At 45.2% G+C, this 27,443-nt stretch overlaps 2 protein-coding genes across 9 annotated transcripts in view; both read left to right on the top strand.

The window, feature by feature from the left end:
- AP3B2 (adaptor related protein complex 3 subunit beta 2) overlaps positions 1-3,903 on the top strand; it is a 58,917-nt gene extending 55,014 nt beyond the window's left edge. For 2 of the 3 annotated variants that reach the window (XM_033166831.1, XM_033166830.1), the window contains 2 exons: positions 985-1,123; positions 3,323-3,903. In XM_033166831.1, coding sequence (XP_033022722.1) covers positions 985-1,123; positions 3,323-3,473 — 290 coding nt within the window. In that variant the 3' untranslated portion in view covers positions 3,474-3,903. The remainder of the gene's footprint in view (positions 1-984; positions 1,124-3,322) is intronic. The other variant, XM_033166832.1, reaches the window with a different exon arrangement.
- A 4,716-nt stretch (positions 3,904-8,619) lies between these two features.
- CPEB1 (cytoplasmic polyadenylation element binding protein 1) overlaps positions 8,620-27,443 on the top strand; it is a 51,085-nt gene continuing 32,261 nt past the window's right edge. For 3 of the 6 annotated variants that reach the window (XM_033167251.1, XM_033167249.1, XM_033167247.1), the window contains exons 1-3: positions 8,620-8,692; positions 12,104-12,281; positions 19,390-19,578. In XM_033167251.1, coding sequence (XP_033023142.1) covers positions 8,675-8,692; positions 12,104-12,281; positions 19,390-19,578 — 385 coding nt within the window. In that variant the 5' untranslated portion in view covers positions 8,620-8,674. Of the gene's footprint in view, positions 8,693-12,103; positions 12,282-18,937; positions 19,113-19,389; positions 19,579-27,443 lie in introns of those variants that run through there. The other 3 variants (XM_033167248.1, XM_033167250.1, XM_033167252.1) reach the window with 3 other exon arrangements.

The following is a 27,443-nucleotide window of genomic DNA, read 5'->3' as shown; positions in this document are numbered from 1 at the left end:
CGTACAGCGTTGGAGTGGTGACGCCGGCAACCTGCTATGTACAGCGCATGTGCAGCGCGCTACGTAGTGACTCCCCGCCCCTGGGTGCACGTCATGTTTGCCGCTCCGGGTGCCCGAGCGGCTTCCTACACTACTGAGGGGAGATGAAAATCTGGCCCCCTGGTCAGATCCAGTTCCCCACCCCTACTCTAGGCAGAGGGCAGCCCATTGGCAGAGCACTAACATAGAGAAGACCCTTATCTCAAAGGTTGACCATGTGGTGCCCCCCAGGTGTTCTTGGATTCCCAACTCCCATCAGCCTCAGCCAGCACAGCCAATGGTCAGGGCTGATGGGAGTTGTAGTCCAACAACATCTGGAGGAGGTCATGTTGGCTTCCCCTACCCTATTCCATGTTGTTGTTGTTGTTGTTCAGTCGTTCAGTCGTGTCCGACTCTTCGTGACCCCATGGACCAGAGCACGCCAGGCACCCTATTCCATATCTCCATATAATGCCTCTCTCTTGGTGGTGGAATTACAAGAAGGGCCTCCCCTCCAGACCTAACAACATGGGCAGGCTGCAACAGGAAAATGTGTACCCTTCAGATATTTGCATTAGCTGTTGAGATTGCATTAGTCACTGTGGGCTGATGCCATTGTCCTTAGAGGCATGGGCAGGGTATCCTATAGGGTGGAGTTGCCCAGGAAAAAAAATTTGAATAGTTGGAGGCATTTGACCTGAAGATCTCAAGGATAGAAGCAGACATGGGGTGGCAAAATTCAAATCCTTCAGTTGACAGTATCAAATGTTTTTAGGTCATGGGAATTCCTGAAGTGGGAGCTGATAGGAAGCTACGCATAGCATAGATCTCCCATTCTAGATTGGTTTGTATCCTAGATAGCCAGGGAAACCTTGACCCTTTCCTCCCAAGTCTTACACTTGATGAATTTGTTTCCACCCAGATGTCTACTGTTCTTTTTTTCCTTCTATACCTTCTGTCCTCCAGGGAAGCTAACAGGGATGAGTGAAATCACTGAGAAGTTGACTCTACCTGACAAATGCCAGAGTGACCACGTGATTGTGCAACAGGTGACATCTGCAGCCAACGTTAGCCGTGTGCCTTGTGGCTCAGACAAGGAGTACCGGTGAGGAGATGGCTGCCATATGCAAAGATCAATGTTGTCTCTGCTTCTTCTAAATAGTGAGGGTTGTGGCCTGCCAGAGGTTGCTGGACTACAACTCCCATCATCCCTCACCATTGGCCATGATGGTTCAGGCTGATGGGAATTGTAGTCCAACAACACATAGTGGGCCTCCAGTTTTCCATCCCTGTCCTAACCCCATATTTGCTTTCTTGGGTAACTTCCAATCCCCATCTGGATGTCTGACAACTTCTATTACTGGTTCTGTTCTCAAATACTTGCCCTTGATGCCCACAAATTTGCAGCTGTAGTTCCAGACTTTGATGGAACAAAGGAAATGTTGAAGCTACACAAAGCCAGGACTCTTTAACTATGCCACACATCACAGCTGTGGCAATTAAATTGCTGTCTACCTAGTGTTGAGCAAATCTCCCCTAATTGTAACATTTCAGAGCCTCACTGGTCTGATATTTTGCAACATCAGCATTCTCCCCCCCCCCCGAATTCTGGATCTAGCAGCCTTTAGTGTAAGAATATCTAGGGCAGCTGGTTGCCCTTGAGAGAGGATGTGGATGGATTTTCGTTTCCTAGCAATACCACTCCTCTATACTGTGGTCTCTTAGCATTTTGTACCTCTCTAGGGACTGTAATCTCTATTGTCCTTGCATTTTCTGCAGAGACATAAAAATCTAGACTCATTGCTCAGGTTTCAAACCGCTTTTATGTGCTATTCTTTTTGGGGCTTCTTCTTGGTGGAAACCAAAGGCCAAACTACAGAAAGGCCCAGCAGATCTTATGACGTCTTCTTTTGGGCAAATGTTCTTTAGGTATAAACAGCCCAATAAAAATGCAAACATGCTGGGGATGTGAGGGTGGGATTATTATTAATAATAATTTCATTTCTATATGGCTTTATATTTTTAAGAAAAAAATCTCAAAGCAGTTTAAAGGTAAAGGACCCCTGACAGTTAAGTCCAGTCGCAGACAACTCTGGGGTTGCGGCACTCATCTCGCTTTACTGGCCGAGGGAGCCAATGTTTGTCCGCAGACAGTTTTTCCGGGTCATGTGGCCAGCATGACTAGGCCACTTCTGGTGAAACCAGAGCAGTGCACGGAAACGGCGTTTACCTTACTGCCACAGTGGTACCTATTTATCTACTTGCACTTTTTGGCTTGCTTTCGAACTGGTAGGTTGGCAGGAGCTGGGACCGAGCAACAGGAGCTCACCCCATCGCAGGGATTCGAATCGCCAACCTTCCGATCGGCAAGCCCAAGGCTCAGTGGTTTACACCACAGTGCCACCCGCATCTCCCCAAAGCAGTTTACAACACATTAAAGCCTCAAATAAAAAATGTAGAATAAAACATTACTGAATAAAACCAAATATAAAGCATACATTCAAATCAACATAATTAACAGGAAACAAAAATATTAACTTAAAAGATTTCAAAATGATACATTACAAAGGAAGTCAGCTACAGAATACACATTTAACACAGCAGAGTTAAGTGGGGGGGATGAAAACATTGCTAAAGCAAGTTAAATATAAAATGCACATTTAAAACAGCACAGTTAACAAAAGAATAAAATATTATCATAAGCATAAAATATAGTTGCTGCCATTGCTGCCGATCCTGCCAATGGTGGTTCAGGGCGGGTGGCAGCTATGGAAGCTCAGGCTCAACAACCTGCATCTGCACTAAGAGACAGCCGAGATGGTCTGTGACCCCTTCAGCAGTTTCAGGTTTTGTTTGTTTGTTTGTTTGTTTTGGTAGCTGGAATCAATCGGAGCACCTCCTTCCCAAGTCAGGTGGAGAAAGGCCTGCAAGGCAGGGAGCAGGTCTTCCAGGACTCACACTGGGGAATCGAACTTGCATTCCCCAACCAGGTGCCCTGCAGTTGTTTTGAACTACTACTCCCATCCCATGTTGACTGGGGCTGATGAGAGTTGCAATCCAAAGCATCTACATGGCACTAGGCTGGGGAAATTGCACTAACTCAGGGTTTCCCAAACTTGTAGCTATTTTTGGACTACAGCTCCCATCATGCCTAGCTGCCAGCACCAGTGGCCAGGGGTGATGGGAATTGTAGTCCAAAAACAGCTAGAGACCCAAGTTTGAGAAACACTGCTCTAACTACTGCACCATACTAAACCTTGTGACGTGCAGTCACCTTCTTGTTGGGTTGTTTTCCTCTGAACAGGTTTGCCGCCAAGACGGTTAGCAGTGGAAGTCTCATCCTCATCATGCTGGAGAAGAAGGCGGGCAGCGCGGCACAGCTCACTATCAACAGCGAGAAGATGTTGATTAGCACCATGCTAGTAAAGGACATTATCCACTCCTTGACACAGTGACCAGAATGCTTCCTTCTCTCGTCACACCCACTTTAGTCATCCAGCTGTCCTTCCTTCCTTCCTGGGCTCAGTCATCTGTCTCCCTCCACCCAGCTTGTTGTGTCTCCCTGTCCCTATGTAAAACACAGGTCAAAGCTGAGATAAGGCAATGGGAAACAATCCACAGTAGAAAATAAGGTGCAGCCTCTGATGTGGATAAGAGACACTAGCTCAGCAACCAATTAGGGGAGCCTTTTGCAACCTGGTGCACACTAGAGTTTTTGGAGCACAACTCCCAAAACCTCTGGAGGGCACCAGGTTACAAAAGGCTGAAACAGGGGTTGTTGGGATGCTGAAGATGCCCTGTGACTCTGCCATCCTTGCTGTGCGGTGAGTCTCCTCCCCGTTTTTCTGTTCTATGGTTCTATTTATTATTATGGGCAGAGATGGTTCAATAAAAATTCTTCCTGGAATTGCAAATTCTGTTTCCTGGCTCGTCTGTATGGTGGCAAAAGTGAGACCTAAGACACCTCCTTTTGTTGCTCTTTCCCCACTACAACCTCCCCCATGGCTCATCCAGTGTTAGATCAGAAGGGCGAGAATTTCCCGCAAAAAAAGGGAAAGTTGACAGCTATTCTTGAACTTGTGCTGCAACTCAGTTGGGGTTCCTCCAGTTGACCTTATTTATTCAGCACAGAGATGTAACATTTCTGGATACAGTATTTTGAAGGCATGTAGGATTTTTTATTTTTATTTTAATCTGGGGGGGAAATAACACTTTTGGGGGATTTTTTTTAAAAAAAACAAAACAAAACACTTTTACGTATCAAAGGTCACTTGGTTACTTTAGGAACAAAAAGTGCATTGTGTATAACTTTACCATAGAATTATCGTGTCCAATATATTAAAAGTATAATTTATTCAGGCAATAATGACAAACTAAATTTATTTTTTGACATTTTTGTTAGCTCCATTTATAAGGAAACTGGAATATTTTTCGTTTTGCCAGTTCATGAGGAGCAGGCAATTTTTTTTTTTTAAGGAACCATCAACATTATAGTTTACAAAATTATATTCTGAAAATGACTATGTCTCCTCCAGTTCTCCTCAGCATCAATCAGATATAAAACACTTATTTCTACAACAAGAACTGAGGAGAAGAGAGGAGGGGGAACAAAACTCATGAATACATGAAATTTGATCATTCCCTCTTTCTAAGCCAGTAGTTATCAAACTTTTCTCTGGGCCACACTTTCAGAATAAAAACTTGCTTGCAAAACACCAATTTTTTATTTATAGAAAATATATTGGAAAACAAAAATAAACAACCAGCAGTACTCGATTTATAACATAGAGCACAACTACTTTATAATATGATCATGGGACATCCAGAAGGTATAAAACAATGCAGCTACATAAGAACATGAATCATTCCCAAAATATAATACTGATTGGCTTTGAATCTTCACGCCATGGTTACTGTCTTCTTCTCCTGCCACTCCCTTTGGGGACCACTGTTCTCAGCTATCACTGTGAGCTTCCGTTTCCCATATTTATCATAATATATTCCATGGACTCCTATAAACTGCAGGTTTGCCCGGACTGAAACAAGCTCTTTCATGTGTCAGTTCATTTCTTGAACTGGTGTGTTTCCAAACATAGGCCATTTTCTTTCACATGCTTAAGAAGTTGGAGCAAGGGGAGTTGGAGGTTGTGTTGGCCGCCATGTTGCAGGAGGGGTATGATTGGCAGAATCCCTGACAGCATTCCTTGGCCAAATACTGGAAGGTGGTCTGTACTCTGCAACATTGGGGGGGGGGACAAACCCTTTCCAACAAGAAGTTCCAAGTGTGCTTGTTGGTTAAATGCAGAATCAGTGCCATCATAACCTGCATTGCTGCCTTTCAATCTGGGATCCCAACGGATTTGCAGCGGCGTGAATTGGATGATGACAAAATTACGTTGCTCTACACTTTCTCCCACTCCCAGTCCTTTGAGACTTAGTCAAGAGGGCAGATACATAAGTGCCAGCAAAAGGAAGGCCACGAGCAAAGAAGTCATTAAACCCTTCTTCTCTTGTAACAACGGCAGTGCCCTCCATAAGGCAGAAATGCCTCTTGCCATTGCATTCAGTTGTAGCCTACTCTGAGCATACCACCCAGGACTTCCTTGTCTGCAGTACAGCATACAGAAATTATAATGATACTGTGCATAGTCTTGTAGCTGGCATTATCTTCTTAGAAGAGACATTGCTTCTGTTGTGAGAGAAGGGAGAATGCTCCCAAGATCTGCAGATCTTGCCATCTGCAGCTTTAGTCTGCACTAGTATTAAAAATATAAAATATGCTTCTTGGTTATATGGGGCACGAGCTTAGTCTTTCAAAAGATTTTTTAAAAAACTCACCAAACTGACTATTCAACTAGCCTAGCCTTCCTCAAACTGGTGCCCACCAGGTGAAATTCCCATCAGCTGCAACCAGCATGTCCAATGAGGAAAGCCGAACTAACCATTCCAGCCCTAGCAGACACTTGCTATGATGATCCCCTGGAGGGCACGATAGTGGCTGCAGGAGGAGAGAGAAACCAGAACACTGCAGGCAAGGAAGGCTGGTCCTTTGAGGCTCTTAAAACATTTTGTTAGTACTCTCTGACCTGGGGGAAGGCCAGCAGCAATGAACGGTTAGGTACAGCTATCCCATGGGCCCTGCTTGGAGCTAGTGCAGCTCAGCAGAACAGGCCGAGCAATGATGCCAGCTTAGACGTTTGCCCATTTATGCTGAATCACTAGTTTTCTCTCTAATAAGCTTGGGTGGTGATTTACCTTATACAAAATTTGTGTGTGTGTGTGAGTGTGTGTGTGTGTGAGAGAGAGAGAGAGAGAGAGAGAGAGCACTCTCTGTGCCCAGGACAGCATCTTAGTGGTATAGCACAGGCTTTTCATGTAGATGTTTTTAGGCTTAGTTCTCACCAAGTTAAAAGGGGGGGGGCAGGTAGCAGGTAAAGTGCAAGACCTCTGCCCAAGACTCTAGGTTGCTACTGCCAGTGTTGTATTAGTTGGAGTTGCTTTGATTTTGGGGAGAGGACTTCCAGAGACACCCGGCTTTTAGGCTGCAAGCTGATTTACTACTGTATGCAGTTGTATTAAAACTGCAAAATAATAAACTCCCCCAAAGTCTAGCAAATGATGGAATTAACCGTGCCAACTTTCCATTACACCCCTTGATGGTTAACTGGTTTATAAGTGTTTTTTAACCATTGATGCCATAGGAGCCAGCTCCTAGGGGCCGAGGTCCCTTTGCCCCCGCCCAATAAAATTTTTGAGGGGGCCTCCCTCCCTAAAAATTAATGGGCATTGTCGTTCAAATGGGGGGTGTGTGTGTGTGTGCACCGCATCATGTGATCGATTGTGCAGGGCGGGGCTTATCTGGCCACTCCTACAAATTTATTCAAGGTGGCACAGCTGATAGATGCTAAGAACACCTAAAAAAATACACTTTCAATTTTATGCCATAAAAATGGAGATGGAAAAAGAAATATCAGATGAGAGATCCCGAGGAGGTTTGCCAGACTCTGCAGCCGAAATCACAATGCCCTTGAAGAATAAACTGGATGAGGCCCACCTTTTATCGCCCACCAACAGAGGCAGGGGTGCCATCTTGAATAAAATATTGAGGGGGGGGAGTGCAAGTAAACCCCACCATGCATAATTGATGACATGATACAGCACACACACACACAATTTGATGGGCAATGCCCATCAACTTTGTGGGGGCTTGGTCCCCTCAAATATTTTCTTTATCAGCTCCCAAGAATTGGCTCCCATGAACAGAGATGTGTGTGGATTGTGAGGTTTGGTGTTCACACTGCACAAAGGAGACGGAGGGAGCACTTCTTCAACACACAACACAATGCTTCCACATGTAATAGCCTCCAACTTGGATGGCTTCAGAAGGGTGTTAGATAAATTGCTGGAGGAGGAGGAAGCCAATGTTTACCTCTACAGCAGGAGATGGTTTGCCTCTGATTACTGGTTGCTTTGGGGGGGGGGGGATAAAGGGGAAGTGTACTGTTACTCATGTCCGTGCAGTGCTTTTTTTCTAAAAATAATAATAATAATGTTTGGGTTACTCTCATTTTGACTCAAGAAAATCACAATTTTATACTTCAAACTGGGAAAACTAAATACAGTAAATGGACATGGGGGGGGGGTAGCAACGGAACTGACGATTCACCATGCTATTCAACGGAACTGATGACGATTCACCATGCTAGAGAAGAAACTAAAAAATTAAGAAGTTTAGTTTCTTTTCCCATTAGATTCACAAAATGTTTAGGGATATGCGTACTCCTGTGTCCCCCCCAGAAAAAAGCACTGGTCCCGTGTTTTTCCAAGAGGGATCTAGCTGGCTATTGGGAGGACTTCCTCATAATAATAATTTTATTATTTATATGCTACCAATCTGACTGGGTTGCCCCAGCCACTCTGGGCAGCTCACAACAAAAAATTAGTAAAAACACCACCACACTAAAAGCCTTCCGGTGTCTTTTAAAAAAACCACATAGCTGTTTATATGTTTGGCGTCTGCTTGCTTGGGAGGGCTCTTGGCAAGGCGTTTTAAGGTTTTGGCAGCGCAGCCTCTACTCAGAAGTAAGGCCTACTGAATCCAGCGCGTCTTGCTCCAAAATCAGCGAGGTGTGGATCCTCAGCTGTTGCAAATTTGTCGTGTAAACCGCCTTGCACCGGGTAGGGAGGCCGGCAGCAGCGGAATAAGGCACATACGCATGTGGTCCCCCCCCCCCCAGATAAACAGGTTAGCTTGATAGCCTTGGTGCATTTCTATGAATGGCGTTGCGCAGTTAAAAATAAATCTAATTTAAGCTTTTGCGTGGCCATTCGAGCGCGCCAAGTATACACAATGCACTGAGGCAAACGGCTGGTTAATTAGCCGGCCTCCTGTGAAAGCTACTCCCTTCTGGCGAGCAGGGAGCGTTTGCAAACTCCTGCACGCGAGGGTGGGCAGACCCGGAGACGCTTCGCCAAATCCCCTAGGGAAGCGCGCGCACGCGGGGCTGCGCTTTCCCCCTTTTTTTAACAGCCCCCTAATTAGCGCCTTTCCCCCCGCCCGTGGAGGAGGAGGGGAGCGGGAGCCACGTGTGGACGCGCAGGTATAAGTTTCCCGCGTGCAGCGCTTGTGCGGGGTTTCCGAGAGGGTTGCCTTGCGATGGCTTTTACAGTCCCGGTGAGTCCGAGGCTGGACCTAGACAGGAGGGGGAAAGGAGGGCGAAGCAACGGTGGCGCAGCGAGAGGCTCAAAGCGTGGGCTGCAAAAACCCCTCAGCGACAACAGCGGGTGGGCAGAGAGCTGCGGAGGGCGGTGGCCCCCAAGGGCTTTGCAGCGCGCGAGGACGCGGCCTCCTCGCCTTGCCTGCCTAGGAAGGGGGCCGGGGCGGGTCTGGCTACCCCAGCAGTAGCTTTCTCACGTGCTCGAACCGCGCTTGCCTTCTGGCTCTCCGCCCCACCCGCGTGCAGATGTTTCGTTTCGGTTTGGGAGTCGCCCAGATTAAGGACTCCCCCTGGGGACCCTTACCGGGGCGCGACGGCGTTCAAACGACCTTTAGCGTGAATATTGACTATTATCGTAAGCACATGAAAGGGCAGTACAGAGGGGAACGCATAGGAGCGGCAAACACTCCCTCTTGTCTCCGCTTCCCTACTTCGCTTTGTGTACTCATGGGCTTTGCTTGCTAAGAAGTGAAATTGCTCCAACTCCAAGGAACTTGGGCGTGGAGGCGCCTCCTTTTTTTATAACGTGCGCATCCGTCCCAGTCCGCGTTTCCCCCGTTGGTTTCGTTTTTGTCTAGCTGGCGCTCGGCTTCTCTTGCCCCACCCGCTTTTCTGTCGTCCCCCCCGTCGTCCCCCCCCCCATTAGGCTACAATCCTAACCCGTTACCTAGGAGTAAGCCCCATTTAATTCAGCAGGACTTACTTCTGAGTAGGCGTCGTTAGGCGCAAGCTACCACCTGTGTACAAATTACTGGGAATACGGGCCATTGAACTCGGTGGGACTCGAGTAGGAAGTCTTAGCACGTGCAATAAATTGCACGTCTTTCCTCCCCATTTTCTGCTTATTTCGTTGCAAAAGTTTTTAACATAGCAAAATAATAATGTTGGCATTGCTTGTATGGGTTCTGGCCAGTGGTATTATAGAAAAAGCGGTGCCAGGACTCGACATGTGAACGCTTCCCTTGTTCTCTTATAATGGGGCTCACCTGAGAGGTGCCGGGGGGAAAAAAGCCCTAGTTCTGACCCACTAACAGAAATCTGCTTGGCTTTTCAGTTTGTCATTTTATCCGGTGTGTTGTTGGGGGAGGGCTTGCTTTCCTTCGAACTACTTTTCTACCCAACGCTCGTTTGTTTGTGCCATGGTGTGAAAAAAGAATGAGTTCCTTGGAGGTGAGTTAGTGGACGCTAAGACTAGAAATTCTGAGATAGCTCGAACTTCCCCGCAAAGAAAAGGGACTTAAAAAGCACGTTTGAGGCCACGCAAAGCGGCTCAAAGGATTCTGGGCACTGTAGTTTTAGGGTTGTTGGAAATTGTAACTGGAGAGGATACTTGAATTGATAGTGCATAAATAAATAGCTTGTGTACTGCATATGAAACTTAATAAGAATGTACCACTGTACTAGTTGTTGTTTTTTTAAAGGCTGGATAGCTTAACTGATTTTGTATTTCATTGTTGGCCCTAAACTTAAGGAACGGGTGGTGGAATCAGGAATAATACTTGCTAGAATAGATGGTGTTATCCTCACTTCAATTGCCTGAAACTCAGTCAGTTGTTTTCATTAGCTGTTGACTCTAGAGGGGCTGTCTGTGGTGTGTTCTGTGATAATACAGATATTTAAGGACTGTGCTGTTTTCAGGTTTTTTCCTTGCTGGTGGTTGTGCTGCTTGCTGATTACCACACAGTAGCTTGCAGCAGTGTGTTTCTAGTATAAGCTGGAATTCAACATTGCCGAGTCCTGATTTCATTAAGCGTTCTAGTCCTCATGGTGCAGAAAGCTTTGGAGACTCTAGCACAGTCTCAGAAGTTAAGAAACCGTTGCAAGAGTTATGGGGTGCGAGTTTAGATCTGTGGCCACTGCTTTACTAATATGCTGCACTTTAAGCAGTCTAGCTCCAATCCTCATGACTCTAGGTCTGTTCTTGGCAATATCTGAAAACATACATTTGTGTGCCTGTGTTGGTGTGTGGAGGATGAAGCCTTGAGCAGGCGTGATTGGTGGAGTAGAGGACGCTGGAACAATTTGATTATTGGTATGAAAAGACTACATTGACAGGATGCGAAAATGACCCTAGCTCTGAATCACCCACTCACACAAACTTGGAAATGTTAACTTGAGAGTATGCTAAGTATTCGGTTTATTACCATTGTGTGGCGCAAATAGTTTGATTCCAAAGCTGTGGCAGCTGACTCCTTAAGCACATTCTGAAAGCGTTCAGTTAAAGTGGTTGCTTGTAGCATCACTTTCATTCTGCCGTTCCAAGGTGGGTAATCTATCTCAGCCCAAGCATTGCATACCTTTTGAGGGGGGTGGGAGAAGCCTAGTGGCAGGCAGAGGTGGAGGCAAAAGTGAGCAAACCAAAGTTTATGACTCCTGCCTTTGTACAATACGCTGTATTCCAGCCATACAAAAGTCAAAAGGTGCCTTTCTCTGTTCACACCTCTGTATCCAGGCAAGCGAGAGACAGGGTGGCAGTTCAAGGATAACCTTTGTCAGACAAAAGCACTTGAGGATGTTGTGTGAAGCTGGTGACTGGTACAGGACAGAGAGTCTTGGAGCTTGTCTGCTGCGGTTTATTGTGTGTTTGCAGTTGTTTGTGTTTCCATTTAATTTGCATAGTCCCCATGGTGTTACTCTCAAACAACAGTCTCAATGCCTTTCCTCTGTAAATTCAGGGATAACTCAGTGCAGGGATAATCTGATAAATTGGGCTCCAACCCTGTCCATTTAGACTTGCAGATTGTTTCAGTGTTTTGGGGTGGATGGATCCATTGTCACATTCTGGTACTCCCTATTTCCACACCTACTACTTCCTCAATGCTCTCATTCCTTTTCCAGCCATTCTGGTACCTATTTCCTGTGCATTCCTTAATGGAGCAACATTTCCCTCCCTTGGATCCCAAAACACTTGTACCAAACCTGAAAACTGCACAAGTAAACCAAATTCAAAAATTCTGCCTCGGATATTGCACATTCTGGCACATTCCCTTGAATTTGTACAAAACTGGAAAACTACAAAAATGTATGCTGATAATTTACTGTTGCCTATGTGCTTTTGCGCAGTTCCTGGGTAGGGATTAAAAAAAAAAGAAACTGCACTGTCAGTACTTAATTGACATAGAATCAACACACCAAAAGGCAGGGGCAACACACAAAAGGGAGCATCTACTACTGTACTATGAACAGGAAAGACCAAAGTTGCTCCTCATACACTACTCTTTCCCCTCCATTCAGATTACACCAGAGTAGTCCAAATGTGAACAAGCACTCAATGACCAAATGAATGGGCTTGGAGGACTGCATTCAGGCTCCCTGACCTAAGGTCACTCTCCCTTCTATGGTGCTAATATGGTCACTTTTGTTTCCAGAAGGACGGTATTGGAAGGACCGTAAAAGATTGCTGGGACAACTGTGATGTTCCAGCTTTGACCACGTGCAGCAATGCAAAGATTTTCCGACAAATGAACAGCATGCTGGGGAACTCACTTGACTTCAAGGGAGTCTGCACAACACCCATTGCAAAGGAAAGGAGAGATCTATTATCAGGTGACTTAATTAGTTGATTATAATATTTTAACATATAGGGCATGTTAGTCTGCAGGCTTCTATGGAGTTGTAATGTGTCAATGTGCGAGTTTCCTTGATGGTTTAAATAGCTAGCAAATAAGTTGGTAGCAAGGTGTGTGATCCGGAGGAACAGCTGGCAGAGTGAGATGAGGATTATATTCCTGATACAGTGCATAAACTTCCAAGTTCCCAAGCACACCTGTTCCCTACTTTCTGCTGCATGACCAGACCTATTCCATAGGTAAAGACTGTTGTATTAAAATACAAGCCAAAGTGCACCATCATTAAAATAAAACAAGTGCTACTATCCAATGCTTCTAAATGGCTAAAAATTGACCCTGTCTGATGAGGTTGGAAAGCACACATTTGTTTTCATTTTGTGGTTGCAATGAGCAGTGCAAAACATAAATCAGAATTGCAGGCATAAGTAGTTTTTGTAAAATTAGAAAAGCTTCAGTTTACATTGTGGTTGTGTAGCCGAAGTGCTCTTATTCTTGAATGTGCCAGTATAACAGGCAAGTCGGTGTTAAATTAGTCCTTAAATCTACAGATAGCAAATGAAGAAGACACTAATCCAAGGATAGTGAGCAGGCCTATGAAAATGATCTGAGTCTTGTTCTGCAGCCTTGAGGATTTGGATGCAGGAAGCAGCCAGGGATTTATAAATCTCCCGAAGCTCGAGCCCAAAGTTGGTAATAGTATTTAGAGAGAAACAAAATGCTCCACAAGTAGTTAAATATATGTAAGCTGTACCCTGGGTGGTCATTTAGCTAAAATCCCCCATCCTTGCTGTATAAGTAAAGCAATTAAGCTATTTTTACCAGAAATAACTGATCTCTACCTGCATTATGTTTGGGGGAAATGGAGGCAGTGCACCTTCTTGGGTCCACAAGTTAGATAATAAATACCCAGATGGCTGTGAATTATCCATAGCAAATCCTGTTTTAGGACACAGATAATGGACTGTGTGCTGTTTAGGTCCTTTTGATTTGGAGATTCTTCGCATTTAATCTGCATGCAAGTTCCAGGCCACTCCAACAGGTAGGTGGGGAAGCCCACCTGTTTTATTAGCTGATGTCACTGCAATGCCAGGTGAAGAAAGAGAGAATAGACAGGGTCTTGAATGCTGGAAAAAAACCCATCTTTTCAGAGCATTCATTACGTATCAGATTTTATGGGGCTGTATGGATTTGTTGTTTGGTCAGCCTTAACCTTGAAACACGTGACTATAATGTGGGAATGATGTCTTCTAACTAAGGTTGGTGGTATTATGCGCACATTGAACTGTAGCCCGCCACCATGCAGTTGGTGGTAAACTCCTTTATCACGCACCCGCAGTAGTAATTTGTGTGCAGTTTTGTGACCTTGAAAAGTTAAGCTTTAAAGTGCATTTGGCCGAAAATGCTGATCCTGGGTCAGTAAAACAGCAATTAAAAACTGTTGATGGAGCCTTAAATCTCTGCCCATAGCCATCTCCAGACCTTTTTGGTGAAAGTTAAATTCAGATTGTGCAATCCAAACCTGGGCTAACGAGGTCTTTTGAATATTTTAAGAGGATTACTTCCTGGCAGGTTGAACAACAGCTTTGCAGGAGCTGAGCCTTCTTTCATAAAACGAAGCATTTGACTGGTTCTGCTCAGGCGGCATCTCATCAAGCATGTGGGCATGACTTGGTGAAATTTATTGGCTGCATCTACCCACTGTTTCCAGTCATACTAATTGCTAATCCCAGTGGCACTGCCTTCTCTGCCATGAGCCTCTGAAGGATTTGTAACCTGGAATCATTCTCATAGCAATATCACTTGATATCCTGCAGACACCTGGGGAATACCATCTGCTCCTGTTGATGTAAATGCTTATAGGACTATTCAGCCTGCAATCTGAAAATCGTAGAAGTGGGTGGGGGTTGCTTCCAAAGCTCATACCAGGTTAATTTCTAAGAGAGCCTCTCCCCTAGATCTTGACTCCTTTAAAGAGACCATTGTGTTTCAGGCAGGCTGAAAATGAGCATGGCAGGTCCACCCCTAAGGCCGCCTTCACCAATCTGGTGCCATTCTGATGTTTTGGGCACACAACTCCCATTTGCTTAGTGCTTGCAACGCAACACCCATTTATTGGATGGCAGGTAAGAATTATGTGCCCAAGGCCCACACAGTAAGCTTCCTAGCTTGGAAAACACAGACCACTTGGGAAGCGAAGCGCTCAGACATAAAATAGCAGTTACAGGGAACCAGGAAGAGGGCCTTCTTGGTAGTGGCGCCCGCCCTGTGGAATGACCTCCCATCATATGTCAAAGAAATAAACAACTATCTGACGTTTAGAAGACATCTGAAGGCAGCCCTGTTTAGGGAAGTTTTTAATGACTGATGTTTTAATGTATTTTTAATATTTTGTTGGAAGCTGCCCAGAGTGGCTGGGGAAACCCAGCCAGATGGGCAGGGTATAAATTATTATTATTATTATTACTACCTGTGCAAATGCCTATGTCTGTCCTCCATCCTTTGGAACATGCTGATTCCTTTGTAGGTAGAAAAACAAGGTGGCCCTCATATTGCCAAAAGTAAATACGAAGTTTTAGGGTGAGTTCTAGGTTTAGAAAAAGTCATAGAATCCCAATTCAGTAGCTGATTGAGATGTTCCCTTGGAGAATGAAGATTAGGCTTTATTCTCCAAGGGAATAAACTGGCACTTGTTAAAAAGATTTAAGTTTTACTCCTTTCTGAGAATAGTATTAATGTTTAACAGGATTTCGGATTAAAGGAATATTACTCGTGCAAAGGAGATCATGTTGAGTGAACATTTACAAATATATGCTTTGTTTGTCTGCACTTTCAGGAAATGGTTGTTCTTGAGAGTATAGCTCTAGGGTAGGCTTGTATACCACACTTGCAGTATAGCACTTATGTGCAGGTAGTTCAAAAGGTTCCTGCATGGAAGCTGCTAGTCTGTGGAATATACTGAACTCAGTGGGTCTTTGAGCAGACATGCGTAGGATTGCCCTGTAAGGCTATGAACACAAAGCATGTTTCGTGTGGACGTAACCTAGGGTTGTAGGAGATGGCAGAGTTTAAAGGTTTCACAACAAAGGAATCCAACACAGTTGTGAAACAGCTGTGCAATCCATTGCACAGCCATCTTTGGTAGTGCATGTAATTTTCACTTGTGCAATGACGTTCTGCCAGTGCAGCAAATCTACCGCTTAGCAACTTTAATTTAGCAGTAAATTTGATACAACCCCAAGAGTTGCAAGTGATAAAATCGGACTACTGTGAACTGTGCAAATAATATCGGTGCAAGTTTGCATCAGTACTTTGCAGTTGGCATAATTCTGCTACCATGAGAAAGTTGGAAAGCCAAGCCCTGCCTTACCCACTTTTCCCAGGAATAGTAGAGATTTTATTCAACATTCCCTCTGGCTCTGAGACTTCAGACATTGCCCACACATTCAAGAATATCTTGGCAACCATGAGACTGCTGCTTTCTTGCTAAAAACTGAAACTCCTAGGAAACAGTTGTGTGCTGCTGTGGGTTTTCCCTCTGTGCCTGCATGGACCTGCAGCAAACACGCTACTAAGTCTATTCTCCAGTTTTTAGGAATTACCAGTTTCCCTCTCAGACTTGGAGCCTTACGCTGAAGTTCCATCATGGACACAAATTCTCTAAGTTACGTTGAACGCTGGTCAGTCCAGTGCAAAGTGTGCACCATTTGTGGCATCCTAATACAGCCACAAATGATTTTTTTTTAAATTATACAGACTGTGAGCAAATTCAGATGTCCTTCTGAGCACATTCACCTCTGGGCTGTGGTTTGGCGAAATCACACGGCTAAATACTGCCCACCAGGGTGTGGGGACTTTATACAATCTGCCCTTCCCAAGCAATTTTCTCATTTTAAACATTGCTGTTGCAGCATATTAGCTTATTAGGCATATTCTAAACATAGATAAGGGACGCGGGTGGCACTGTGGTCTAAACCACAGAGCCTAGGACTTGCTGATCAGAAGGTCGGAGGTTCGAATCCCCACAACGGGGTGAGCTCCCATTGCTCGGTCCCTGCTCCTGCCAACGTAGTGGTTTGAAAGCACATCAAAGTGCAAGTAGATAAATAGGTACCGCTCCGGCGGGAAGGTAAATGGCGTTTCTGTGCGCTGCTCTGGTTTGCCAGAAGCAGCTTAGTCATGCTGGCCACATGACCCGGAAGCTGTACGCCTGCTCCCTCAGCCAGTAAAGCGAGATGAGCGCCACAACCCCAGAGTCATCCGCGACTGGACTTAACGGTCAGGGGTCCCTTTACCTTTAAACATAGATAACAAGGAATTGTGTTCCTTTTTCTCCCTTCTGTAAGAAATATATCAATCAATATTGCCCATCAAATGCGACTTTGTGCAGTTTTTAAAAATATTGTACTTAGACCTCTGTTGTGTCTAATAGAGGATCCTTAATCAGTGTTCTGTGTTCACAGTAAGTACTCTAAAAGGCATGTACAATTCAGCAACTGAACTGATCCAAGTCCCCCCCCTCCCAAAAAAATGCTTTGATAAAATCTCTACCCAGCTAGCATGCATATTTAAGTCATAGCTTTTTATAAAACTCCATGAGTTCCAGAATAGGACTTCCTAGCCTAAATTTTCATTCACCTCTATCTCAAAACTTTAAGAGCACACTCTTTTTTTAAAAAAATGGAAATAACATGCAATATAATCAGTTTACAATAACATCTCTCCAATTTAATCTTAGCCAACAAATGACAACCTAAATTGCAAGGTTTTAACTATGCTTCTATCATACTTTTTTTAATCTTCTGATTGGGAAGAGAAAATAATTCCACAGCTGTGGGCGACCAACAAAAAAAACAACACAGAACTATTCTAAACTTATTGTAATCAGTTATCAATAGCTAACAAAGTTATGCATGAATAGTTAACTATAAATGTCAGGAATACTGGGATTGAGCAACCGTTGGTTTACTTTTAGCATCCTAAGGGCGACTCCAATTGTTGCAAATTTCATTTACAAAAAAAACTCCAAACAAGTGTAATACAGCTTTGTTTTTCGAAACATGAGTTGTGGTTATGATGCAAGGCAGTGAATCCCTTGTCCCTAAATTGGAGAGGTCCTTTGTGTGTAGAGATTCTTGCTGGGCTGGAGAGGAAGGACTTTATCAGGTGATATTGCATAAAATGCGAACTGCCTACTGCATAAGCATAAGTTGACTTCATGTACTACTTGACTATGAAAATGATAGATGGTTGGTTTACTGATAACTGACTGTCTCCCCCCCACACAAAAAAACAACCCCCCCCCCAACCCTGGATGATTTCATAAGAAGCCAATTTTGCATCCTCGAAGATCCTCCTCTCATCTTCTTATTCTTTCTTTTTTTAAAAAATGTATTTTTATTAAAGATTCTCTATTTACAAAGGTGTGTGCAATGTCTCTCGTATTTTTCCCCATGTAACTTTTTTTTTTTACAAATCAGTTACCGTGTTTCTCCTAAAATAAGACACCGTCTTATATTTTTTTTCGCTCAACAAAACACAGTATGGCTTATTTTCAGGGGATGTCTTATTTTAACCGCGTCGCATCGGTACGCTGCATAGCCACGCCTCTCCAGGCTGTTTTAATGGGAGGTACCACGTCACTATGGCTTATTTTCGGGGTATGGCTTATTTTGGGGGAACGGCTTATATTTCGCAAATGCATAGAAATCCTGCTATGGCTTATTTTATGGCTATGTCTTATTTTAGGAGAAACAGGGTATGTGGGCGCTTCATAGCTCCCCTTTAGGGTTTCGGGCAGCGTGCCTGGTCTGAGTCGAGAATGAAACTGCCATTTCTTAGCAATTCCAGAGGTTGGCACAGGTAGCTGTGCTCTATGGTGTTTGTTCCAGCAGTTAAATCTCAAGTGGGTGGCAGTGTGAGCAGGATGTTACTGCTGGAACACCTTATGACTAGAGCTTCAAAGGAGACAAGATTCTCTGGTCTGGCTCCCACCCTGTTCTGCATTATGCTGGAATTTGGAAACTTGCAAAACATAATAGCGTTTTACTCCTACAGGCCTGTGCCATTTATTTCGGAGATTTTTTTTCAGATGGGAAACCAGTGTGGTGACAGATTATGCTTTGGGTGTGGCTGCCCCCCAATAGTTATTATTATTATTATTAAGGCAGGGGGGTGCTGACTTTAACCTTAGCACTGTTTAAATGTCAGGCTCTGTTACCACTACCCCTTAAGTGTGCTTGCACCTTCCAACGAGAAGCTCAGGATCTTACTTTTATTTGAAGGTTACCCATAGCGGTAAACAATGCAGAGACTGTGAGGGCGCACGGTAGCCAAGTTTAAAGCAAACAGACTATGCTAGCAGAATTGTGAAGCTTTGCATTTTGCTGCTTCCAGGGCTTGCGCCAGCAGCTGGAAACATTCCAGGACGAAAGGGTTTTTGGGGGGGTTGTGGGTGGGGAGGCGGGGCCAGGGAAGCTGGAGAGCACCAAGCCAACAGTGTGATCTCTCTCTCTCACACACACACACACTCTCACACACACACACACACACTGCTGCTGCCTCCGCAGCTGTGCTGCTGCCTCCGCTGCTCTGCTTTAACTGGGGGGGGGGGTGGCTGCTGCCTCCAGCCACCTCCCTGCTCGGCTCAGAGCTAAGCTACAGCTCCCTGTTTAGCTGTGTCCGATGGCCTCGCCTCTTCTCCCCTCCTGCATGCTGCCTCGGCTCCCATGGGCAGGCTTGCTCTCCACCTCTATCATGTAAGCGAAGATGTGCCTATATTGCACGGCCGAGTGACGTCTCTGGCAGAACGGTAAGCATCAGCAGAGCCTGATCACATGCTGGCCCAGTCACTAGTGCCGGCGGGATAGGAGGGTGGACGTGGGTCTGGGCGCAGGCCATCTGGTGCTCTGCTCCTCTCCTCCCCGCCACCCCTCCATGTCACCACTATCTGTAGAAATAATAGCTGCTGAATATCGTGAGGTCTGGTCTGGGCTTCGCCCTCTGCAAAACTCCTAAACTCCTGAGCTCGTGCGTGCGTGTATTTTTATTTGTGTATTTTCTTTTCCTCCTTCTCTCTGTGTGAGCAGACTTCCAGGACTCCAAGGGAGTGGCAGCAAGCAGAATGCTCTTCCCACCTTCCGTGCAGGAATCTCCGCGTGGTCTCCCAGACACCACGGACCTGTGCCTTGGGCTGCAGTCTCTCAGCCAGCCAGGGTGGGACAGGCCATGGAGCTCCCAGGATTCGGATGCTGCAGCCCAGCCTAGCCTGCAGTCTGGTGAGTGACTCTGCTGACGCACAGCAACAGTTGCCGGATTGCTTCCCCCCCCCCCCCCCAGTTTTGTCACCAGGAGATGTTCCTGGCATGGCAGCAGGTTCTGATTATTCCCAGCAGCTTCTTAACATCATTGTTATTGTTATTGTTACTGTTTTACTAAGGCACCCATTCCCTCAAGAGTAATATAGTGGATTGGGGCACTAATACCTTTTGGGGAAGGGAAACTCTAGCTGCTCCCCCCCCAAAAAAATAATAGGGAGCGATAAGTTTCTAAACCTGATACAGTACTGCATTGAGAATGCAATGGTAAATATTGGGCGGGGGCAGTAGTAGTGTTTTTCTGTGATGCTCCTGTAGAGCCAGCTGGTTGGAGGACTAAAGTTGTGCTCCCCAAAGTGGCTTTGAACCGTGGGCTGTTGTAATATTTTAGGCTGTTGCAACGTGGGTAGGTGATGATGGCAAGGAGTTTAATTGTATTTATTTAGACTGTTGTTCTGTTGTTGTTGTTTTTTACTGTGCTTTTCAACCCACCAGAAGTTCCCGCAGCAATTGAAGCTGCCCCCTGCAGGGGGTGTAGAAACAAAGGAAAAGAGGCTCATTCAGGCTCATTAGCAGTTGCCCAAATCTTGACTGTAGGCAGTGGGTGGTAGCTCTTCCTGGGTCAAGGGCCTGTGAGAGATGCCTCTATTCCTGTTGTGAGATTACTGATCTGTATCTACCAGGTTAGGATAGTGTCTCTGGTTGGATGTGATTGCGCTAAACTCTCATGTTCCATTATCCTTTAGAAGTTTTCCTTCATGGGGGAGCCAAGGATTTGCACCTGTTTCTTCCGAGTGTTGTCCTCTCCTACTGCAGAGTTTCTGTGATTTGCCAACGTGTGATGAGTCAGGAAGATGAAACTTTGAGAAGCCAAGCTAAGTAAAAGAAACCCAAAACAGTCTAGTCACTGCCCTCTGAAAACTATTCTGCTTTTGCTTAGCTGGGCTTCTCAAAGTTTACAATGATACTCACTACAGTTCTTTGAGAATGTGTGTTGTATTGGCTTTTGCAGAAGAAACCAAAACATATTTTTATCCTGTTAAAGCCTTGGAAACCACCACTGACTTTGACGGGTGGCAGGACAAATCAGTATGATGTTTCGGCAGTGTTTTTGCTGGTCCAGTCAGGCTATTGTAAATGCATTTGCCATCAGCATCTTAAATAGCTTCTGCAAACTTCTAGCAAGAATGGCTTAAGGAAAGGTTTGTGTGCCTCTCCTGCTCATGTAATGGGGGTGGGTGGGGAACAGGTGGGTGTTCCCAGGAAGTGGGACAGGTGGGCTTGAAACCACATGCAGAAGGCCCATTTATGTTATTCTTCTCGATTGCAAAAGTTGCCTGTCAGGGACGTACTTTAGTTCCTTCACAGTTACCATTTTGGGCTGTGCTCATTTTGGCAACAGATGTGTTGCATTAATACAACTAGTTTCTGTAGGGGAACTAATGCAGAGCTGCATTAGTGGAAGATGTTGGTTGCTCAAAGGACACCTGCCTTACCAAACCGATTCCCAAAGAGCCCTGTAAATGCAGCCATTAACTCTGCTAGGCATATACTGTGCTTTTAACAGGCTTGCTTGTATTGCAATAGAACAATGGCCGCAGTGGGCTGGGGCAAGAGCTTGGTGCAGACATCTTAAGGTGGGGCAGTATTGGCACTTGCTCAACTGTAGCCGTCTGTAAAAACGGTGTGTGCCACATTGACAGTCTCTGCAAGGGAGGTGGGGACTGTGGTGATTAAGGAAATGAAGTGGTCAGCTGGATGTACCCAGTGTCCCATTAAAAGTGCATATAATACAAGTCAGGGAGGCAATGTGCGAAGGGGTAACATATCAGTAAGGATTTCCAGATAGTGTGCATGTGATCATGAAGGCCTCAAAGAGGCCCAGCATTAACCAGACCTGCCTAGGCAACTACCTGAATAGAGCGTGCTCCGTAACTTATTTCTGTGCTGTAGACCTGCTGCAATAGACTCCATTGTATTGCAGCAATATTTGACTACAGTACTACTTAACTGCACTGCAACTAGCTAGATACTGCTGCAAAAATAACTTCCCTCGGATGGGAGCCCCGACAAGCAAAGCAAATCCCGCTTGAGTCTCTTTGCAAAACTTGGTCAAATTCTGCCTGTGCCAGAAGTCTGCTCTGATACCCCCAGTTTGCCCTTACCACAAAAGTTAAAATTTCACCAACCTAGATAACAGTTTCCATTGACTATGAGCGTGAAATTCAGAGGCATTTTTGCAATGCAGAACGATTGGGAGCATATTTATGAGACATAGGGCAGAAATAGCATTGCATATGGGCCCAAGCGCCAGTTCAATCTGGGCATCATGTGTTGTACATGTGGGCATAGTAAACTAACTGCGCATTGTTCTCTGAAGTGTACAGCCCAGCTTTGTGACTCCTCCTCTACTCCCATCCCTAAGGCCATGAGATGTTCTGCATAGGTCTGTGTTAGGAGTGCTACCAACGAGCTACGTATATAACCTTTTAAATAAATCCATTAAGTTAACCAGTGTCAATGTAGGGCCTGAATTTGTAGCTAAGGTTCAACAGACAATATGCATAGCAAGAGATTTTCAGCCCATACCCAATGTGAGAAAAGCCATATTAGAAATTGGACGAGTGGCAACAACCACACATCTATTAACCCAACTTGTTAAAGTAGAGGGCAGGTATTGTATAACATTCAGGGTGTTCCATCCTTTGTGTGTATAAGCACTTATTTTTAAAAAACACAGCTAGCCCCACCTTTCATCCCACGATAAGCAATAATTACATAAACAGTCCATAATAAATAGGGAAAAATGGAAATCTACATAGCTTAGTTGGTAAAGCATGAGACTCTTAATCTCAGGGTTGTGGGTTCGAGCCCCATGTTGGGTGAAAGATTCCTGCACTGCAGGGGGTTGGACTAGATGATCCTCGTTGTGCCTTCCAACGCTACAGTTCTGCGATTCTGTGAAATAGAACATGAGCGGATAAAGAAGGGCATTGGATATTTTGAGAATCTTTCGGCAAAAGGGGACAGGTACTTTGGTGGGAAGGCTGACAGCAGGCTCAAGTTGGCAATATTGTGTGCCTTTTGGTGCAGCTGCATTAACGCCTCTGCAAAAACTGAACTATGGGTGTGTTTTCGTCTCGTGGTCTTAAGTCAGCTCTGAATCACGTACCGCTTTGATTCTCAATCCAAGTGCAGAATTGTGCTTGAGCTGGGTGGCCTCCCCATCACCACCTTAAGCCAAAAAAAAAAGTGTTGGAAGTGGCTGAACAGCAGTGGGTGTCTGCGTTCCCATGCAAAACTGTGCCATTGCATGTTCACTGTTCTAGCCTCCCATGCCCCTTGCTGTTTCTTCTGCTTTGCAATGACTCTGCAGAGCCAGAGGAACAGCAGAAGAGAGCTGATTTTGCCTATGTATGGAAAAGCCTACTTTGGAGGAGTTCAAAATTAAAAACAGTGAAGCATAGGAACAACACAGGAAGCTACTTTATACTGAGTCATACTGTTGGTCCATGCAGTTTAGTATTCTCTGCATGGGCTGGCATTGGTTCTCCAGGGTTCCAGACTGGTTTTTAAAAAGCAAGTAGCAATGTAGCTGGCCCTCCCAAGTGCATCATTCAGCAAAGGAAGTAATCTCCTTGAGTCGACTGCTTTAGTAAGCGAAGACTGGATGCTTTGTGAAGAGTCAGATTTCCAGCAGGCAGATTTCCTTTGCCATGTCTTGGTGCAGCAGCTGGCATCTGGGTGAAGTGCTGGACACCAGGACTGCAGCATTGCCCAGATTTGTCTCAAAAGACCCAGCCTGTAGGTTGGGAGGGACAAGCCCTGCCAAGTACCAGGCTATGCTGTTGGTTCTGAGCAGTTTGGAAGCTTCTATAATGACTCAGCTGTACTAATCTGAAAGTGCAAAAAGTTCGCAGTCATGCTAAAAATACTACTGTATTGCTGATCTGCACTCTTGAAGTGCCAGTGTTTGACTACTGATGAGTTCTGAATCCAAGCATGTACTTACTGCTGTGATTCCTTTAAATCGGCATGCAGCTCCTCTGTGATTCGCTCTCGCCATCCAGAGTGGTAAAGGCTGTGTGATCTGTAGCTTTATTATTCATTGTTTACAGCGGTGCTGCTTTCATTGAAGTATATAGTCCACAGCCTTCTATTTCACCAGGTAAGGAAAGTGATTCCTCTGTTGCAGATTTGTCAGCCTGGCTCTGTGACCACCTTTCTGTGGTATATTTAGTTGCGGGGAACGGCACATACTCAGGAGCAATTTGTATGCATTCACGAGAGCCTTTACTGAACTGTACTGGGGGCCTATGGTTTAAATCAGTGTTTCCCAAACTTTGGTCTCCAGCTGTTTTTGGACTGCAATTCCCATCATCCCTGACCACTGGTCTTGCTAGCTAGGGATGATGGGAGCTGTAGTCCAAAAACAGCTGGAGACCCAAGTTTGGGAAACACTGGTTTAAGCAATTGATGTAGTTGTGCCATCTTGGTTGTGGTGGAGAGGCTATGGCTGTAGAGTGTCAAGTACTCTTGGGAGCTAGGGTGTGGACCGCTAGGACTTGGCCACTGGTTGAAAGTTTGGTGGGAGATGGACTTCCGGCGGCTGACGCCATTACGGGTGGTCGCGGGTTGCTTCGGCTCCGAAGCACCCGGTCCATCCCGGGGGTTAGGAGCCCCGCTACCGCAAAGCGGGGCTCCGGTTGGGGTGCGGGAAGAGCGTCCCGCACCCTGGGCTCCCCGGCTGTGCCCGCTGTGGCCCCGAACCCTTCCCTCGCTCCCCCTGTAAAGGGGGAGTGGGGGTGAAGGGACTACGGAGCCGGGCTTTAGGGGACATGCCCCAACCGGGATGTAAATGCGGCGACAGATCCCGAATTGAGCGTCGAAGTTCTACCTGTGATGTTTCGATCTGAAGAACCCGGTAGTTGTGAGTACTAGAATTGGACTTTATAGTATGTTTTTGGACGACCCGGGGGAAAGAGAAAGGCAGCCTGCCTCCCTCCCCTCGGATGAAACAAGTTAACCAGTTTGAGTGACTGCTGCTACAGAACTGGCTACAAAGTATTTGAAGTTTGATGAGTGAGACTGTTAAAATTTCCCTCTGGGGAGCGGATTGGTGAAAGATATTTCCATTTAAAGTTTTAGTCTTTGTACTCTGGCTTCAGGAAAAAATGGCGACGAAAAGTTTGAACTGAGGTGAAAAACAACTCTTACAAAGGAGGAACATAGAGATAGGAACTGCAATTCGATACTTACTCCCACCCCCCTCCTCCGTCATGCTGAACTTTGTTTTCGAACTTGTCTTCAACCCTGGATTAACGGATGAACAAAGGATCATCGAGCTGAGAGTGGAACTTATTTATCGGAAGGTGAAAGCCTTGTGTGGGGAACTGAAAGAAGGTATACTTCCCACAGATGAGGCTTTTAAAAATTTTGACACTTTGGAAGGACACCTTTGCAAGGAGCTGAGGGGGCTGTTTGAAGGATGGGGAGAAGTGGAGGGGCTACTCCGGGAAAAATGTTCGTTTTTTGGGGGTGGCAGCCCCAAGACGACGATAGGTTTTGTTATATCCAGTCCCCGAGGTGTGAGCTCGGGGGCAAGGGACAAGGAATCAAGATATTTACAAGAAGAAGAAGAATGGTTTCAAGAAAAGGAGCAGCCGAAAGAAGATGAATTGGATACCCTGAAACTCGTTGCAAAGGGTGCTCTGAACTGTGCCTGGATCTGTGGTCACTTGGAAAAAGAGGACAATGGGGAACTTGGCTCTGGTGACACCAGGAAAAAGATAATGGATAGAGGGGGTGTGGGGTGAAGCACTAAGTAAAATATGGATTGATACGATGTGCTGGAATCGGAGTGGGAAGACCCATAGTTTTTTAGCTTTGTTTTTTACAAGAAAGGAGATATCTGAAGTTATATGTTATTAGCAGCAGACTAAAGGACAAAGGAATAAGCTAAGAATTAGTTTAAAATTTTTATGATGATTTCTGAGGAGATGTTGTCAGTATATTTAGTATAGGATGAAGTATAGAACAAGTTGATTAAGACAATTGTTGTGTTTTTATAAATATAATTGTGTTATATTTTTAGAAGTAATGGTTAAAGAAATAGGGTAAGGTTATAAAACCGAAGGTGAAAAGGCAGGGGAAGTCACGGTCAAGATTCGGAAAAAGAAATTTTTTGATTAAAGGTTTAAATAAGAGGAAGAAGCTTGGCAATGTTTGTATTTGTTTTATAAGTTTATTTGTTTTGTATTTGTATAACTGTTGGTGGGGATTTGGGTTTAGGTGGTATAAGAAAAAATGCCAATAAATTTTTATAAAAAAAAAAAAGAAAGTTTGGTGGGAGATGAAGCAACTTCCCCAGCCAACCCTCCAGAGTTTGACTGAAGTGGTCTGAGAGCAAATCCTAAAGAGGTTGCAGACATTTGCATTGCAGTTAAGACCAGATAGCAAGGAAGAAAGGCAGCAATGCTGGCAAGGGGTAACCAGAACACAGGAAAGGGAGGCAAGTTGCTGAGCCAACAGTTGAGTTAACCGCCCCAGCCCCTGGCCACTGTCCGGAGCCGTAGCTCACTGGTGTAGAGCACATGCATTGCATGTAGAAGTTTTCTAGGTTCAATCCCTGGCATACCCAGTTAGAGTTGGGAAGGAAGTACTGTCTATAACTTTACCAGGCCATTGCCAAGTTAAGAGTAGATAATACTGACCTAGGGGGATAAATGGTCTGGATCAGGTATGATGCACACCATACATTCAGTGTAGTATCATACCAGTCACAGTTTTCCCTCAAAGAAACCTGGGCACTGTAGGGTCTTGCAACAGCTCGGAGCAGTTCCCAGGATTCTCTGGGGGAAGCCATGACTGTACCAGAGGTATATGAGTGTTTTAAATGTATAGCATGGATGTGACATAGCCATAAGACAAATTGTACCAGAATAGGAATGGGCAGCTGGGTATACAGAAGATCCAGCCACCCAGTTTTGGAAGAGGGATGCTGATACCATCCCCTCTTACTCCAGTATACTAAGAATATTTCTTAATTTGGAAACTTGTATTCTACTTGCCATTCATTTCTGAGCTCAAGGATACCTTATTGGTATGGCAACAGTCGTCCACAGCTTCTCCAGTTTCCCTGCGTTCTGCATCATGGTAATGCAATGTCTGCAGCCACGTCGTGTGTAAAGGTCACAGAAACGCACAATTTCAGTTGGAGCGACAATGGGAGAAAGAGGTTCAAACCCAGAAATAGCAAATGGTCTGCCTAAAACGAGTAATACAATTTCTCAGTGTCATTGTGAATGGGATTCTTGTTGCAAGAAGTACTCCAGCCTTGCCATGCTTTAGCATAACAGCATCACTAGAAGTGCCAGGTACCCAGTGCTATATCGGCACCTCTCTTTTTTTTTGGTTTGTTAAAAAGTGTGGCACTTACTGTAACAACTTAATGGTGAGTACCGGCACCTATTTTTCTGGAAAGAAAGCACTGCAGATACCTATCTTTTCTTTAGGTGGTGATAAACACCCAGACCGCAAATTACGTCTGGCTCAAACCCCCCTGAAATCAGTGAGACAAACTAGACATAACTAGCTTTGTCTTACTAATTTCAGTGGAACTCAATTAACCTCCTTTAGATTGCTGCAGCACCTACCATTTTAAAATGAATTTTATTTATGGGTGGTTTCATTAACAGCTTCACGGGTGGCGCTGTGGGTTAAACCACAGAGCCCTAGGGCTTGCTGATCAGAAGGTTGGCGGTTCGAATCCCCACGATGGGGTGAGCTCCCGTTGCTCGGTCCCAGCTCCTGCCCACCTAGCAGTT

The sequence above is a fragment of the Lacerta agilis genome, chromosome 13 (assembly GCF_009819535.1).
Source record: "Lacerta agilis isolate rLacAgi1 chromosome 13, rLacAgi1.pri, whole genome shotgun sequence".
Classification (NCBI taxonomy): Eukaryota; Metazoa; Chordata; class Lepidosauria; order Squamata; family Lacertidae; genus Lacerta; species Lacerta agilis.
This window is presented reverse-complemented; position numbering and strand designations above follow the sequence as displayed.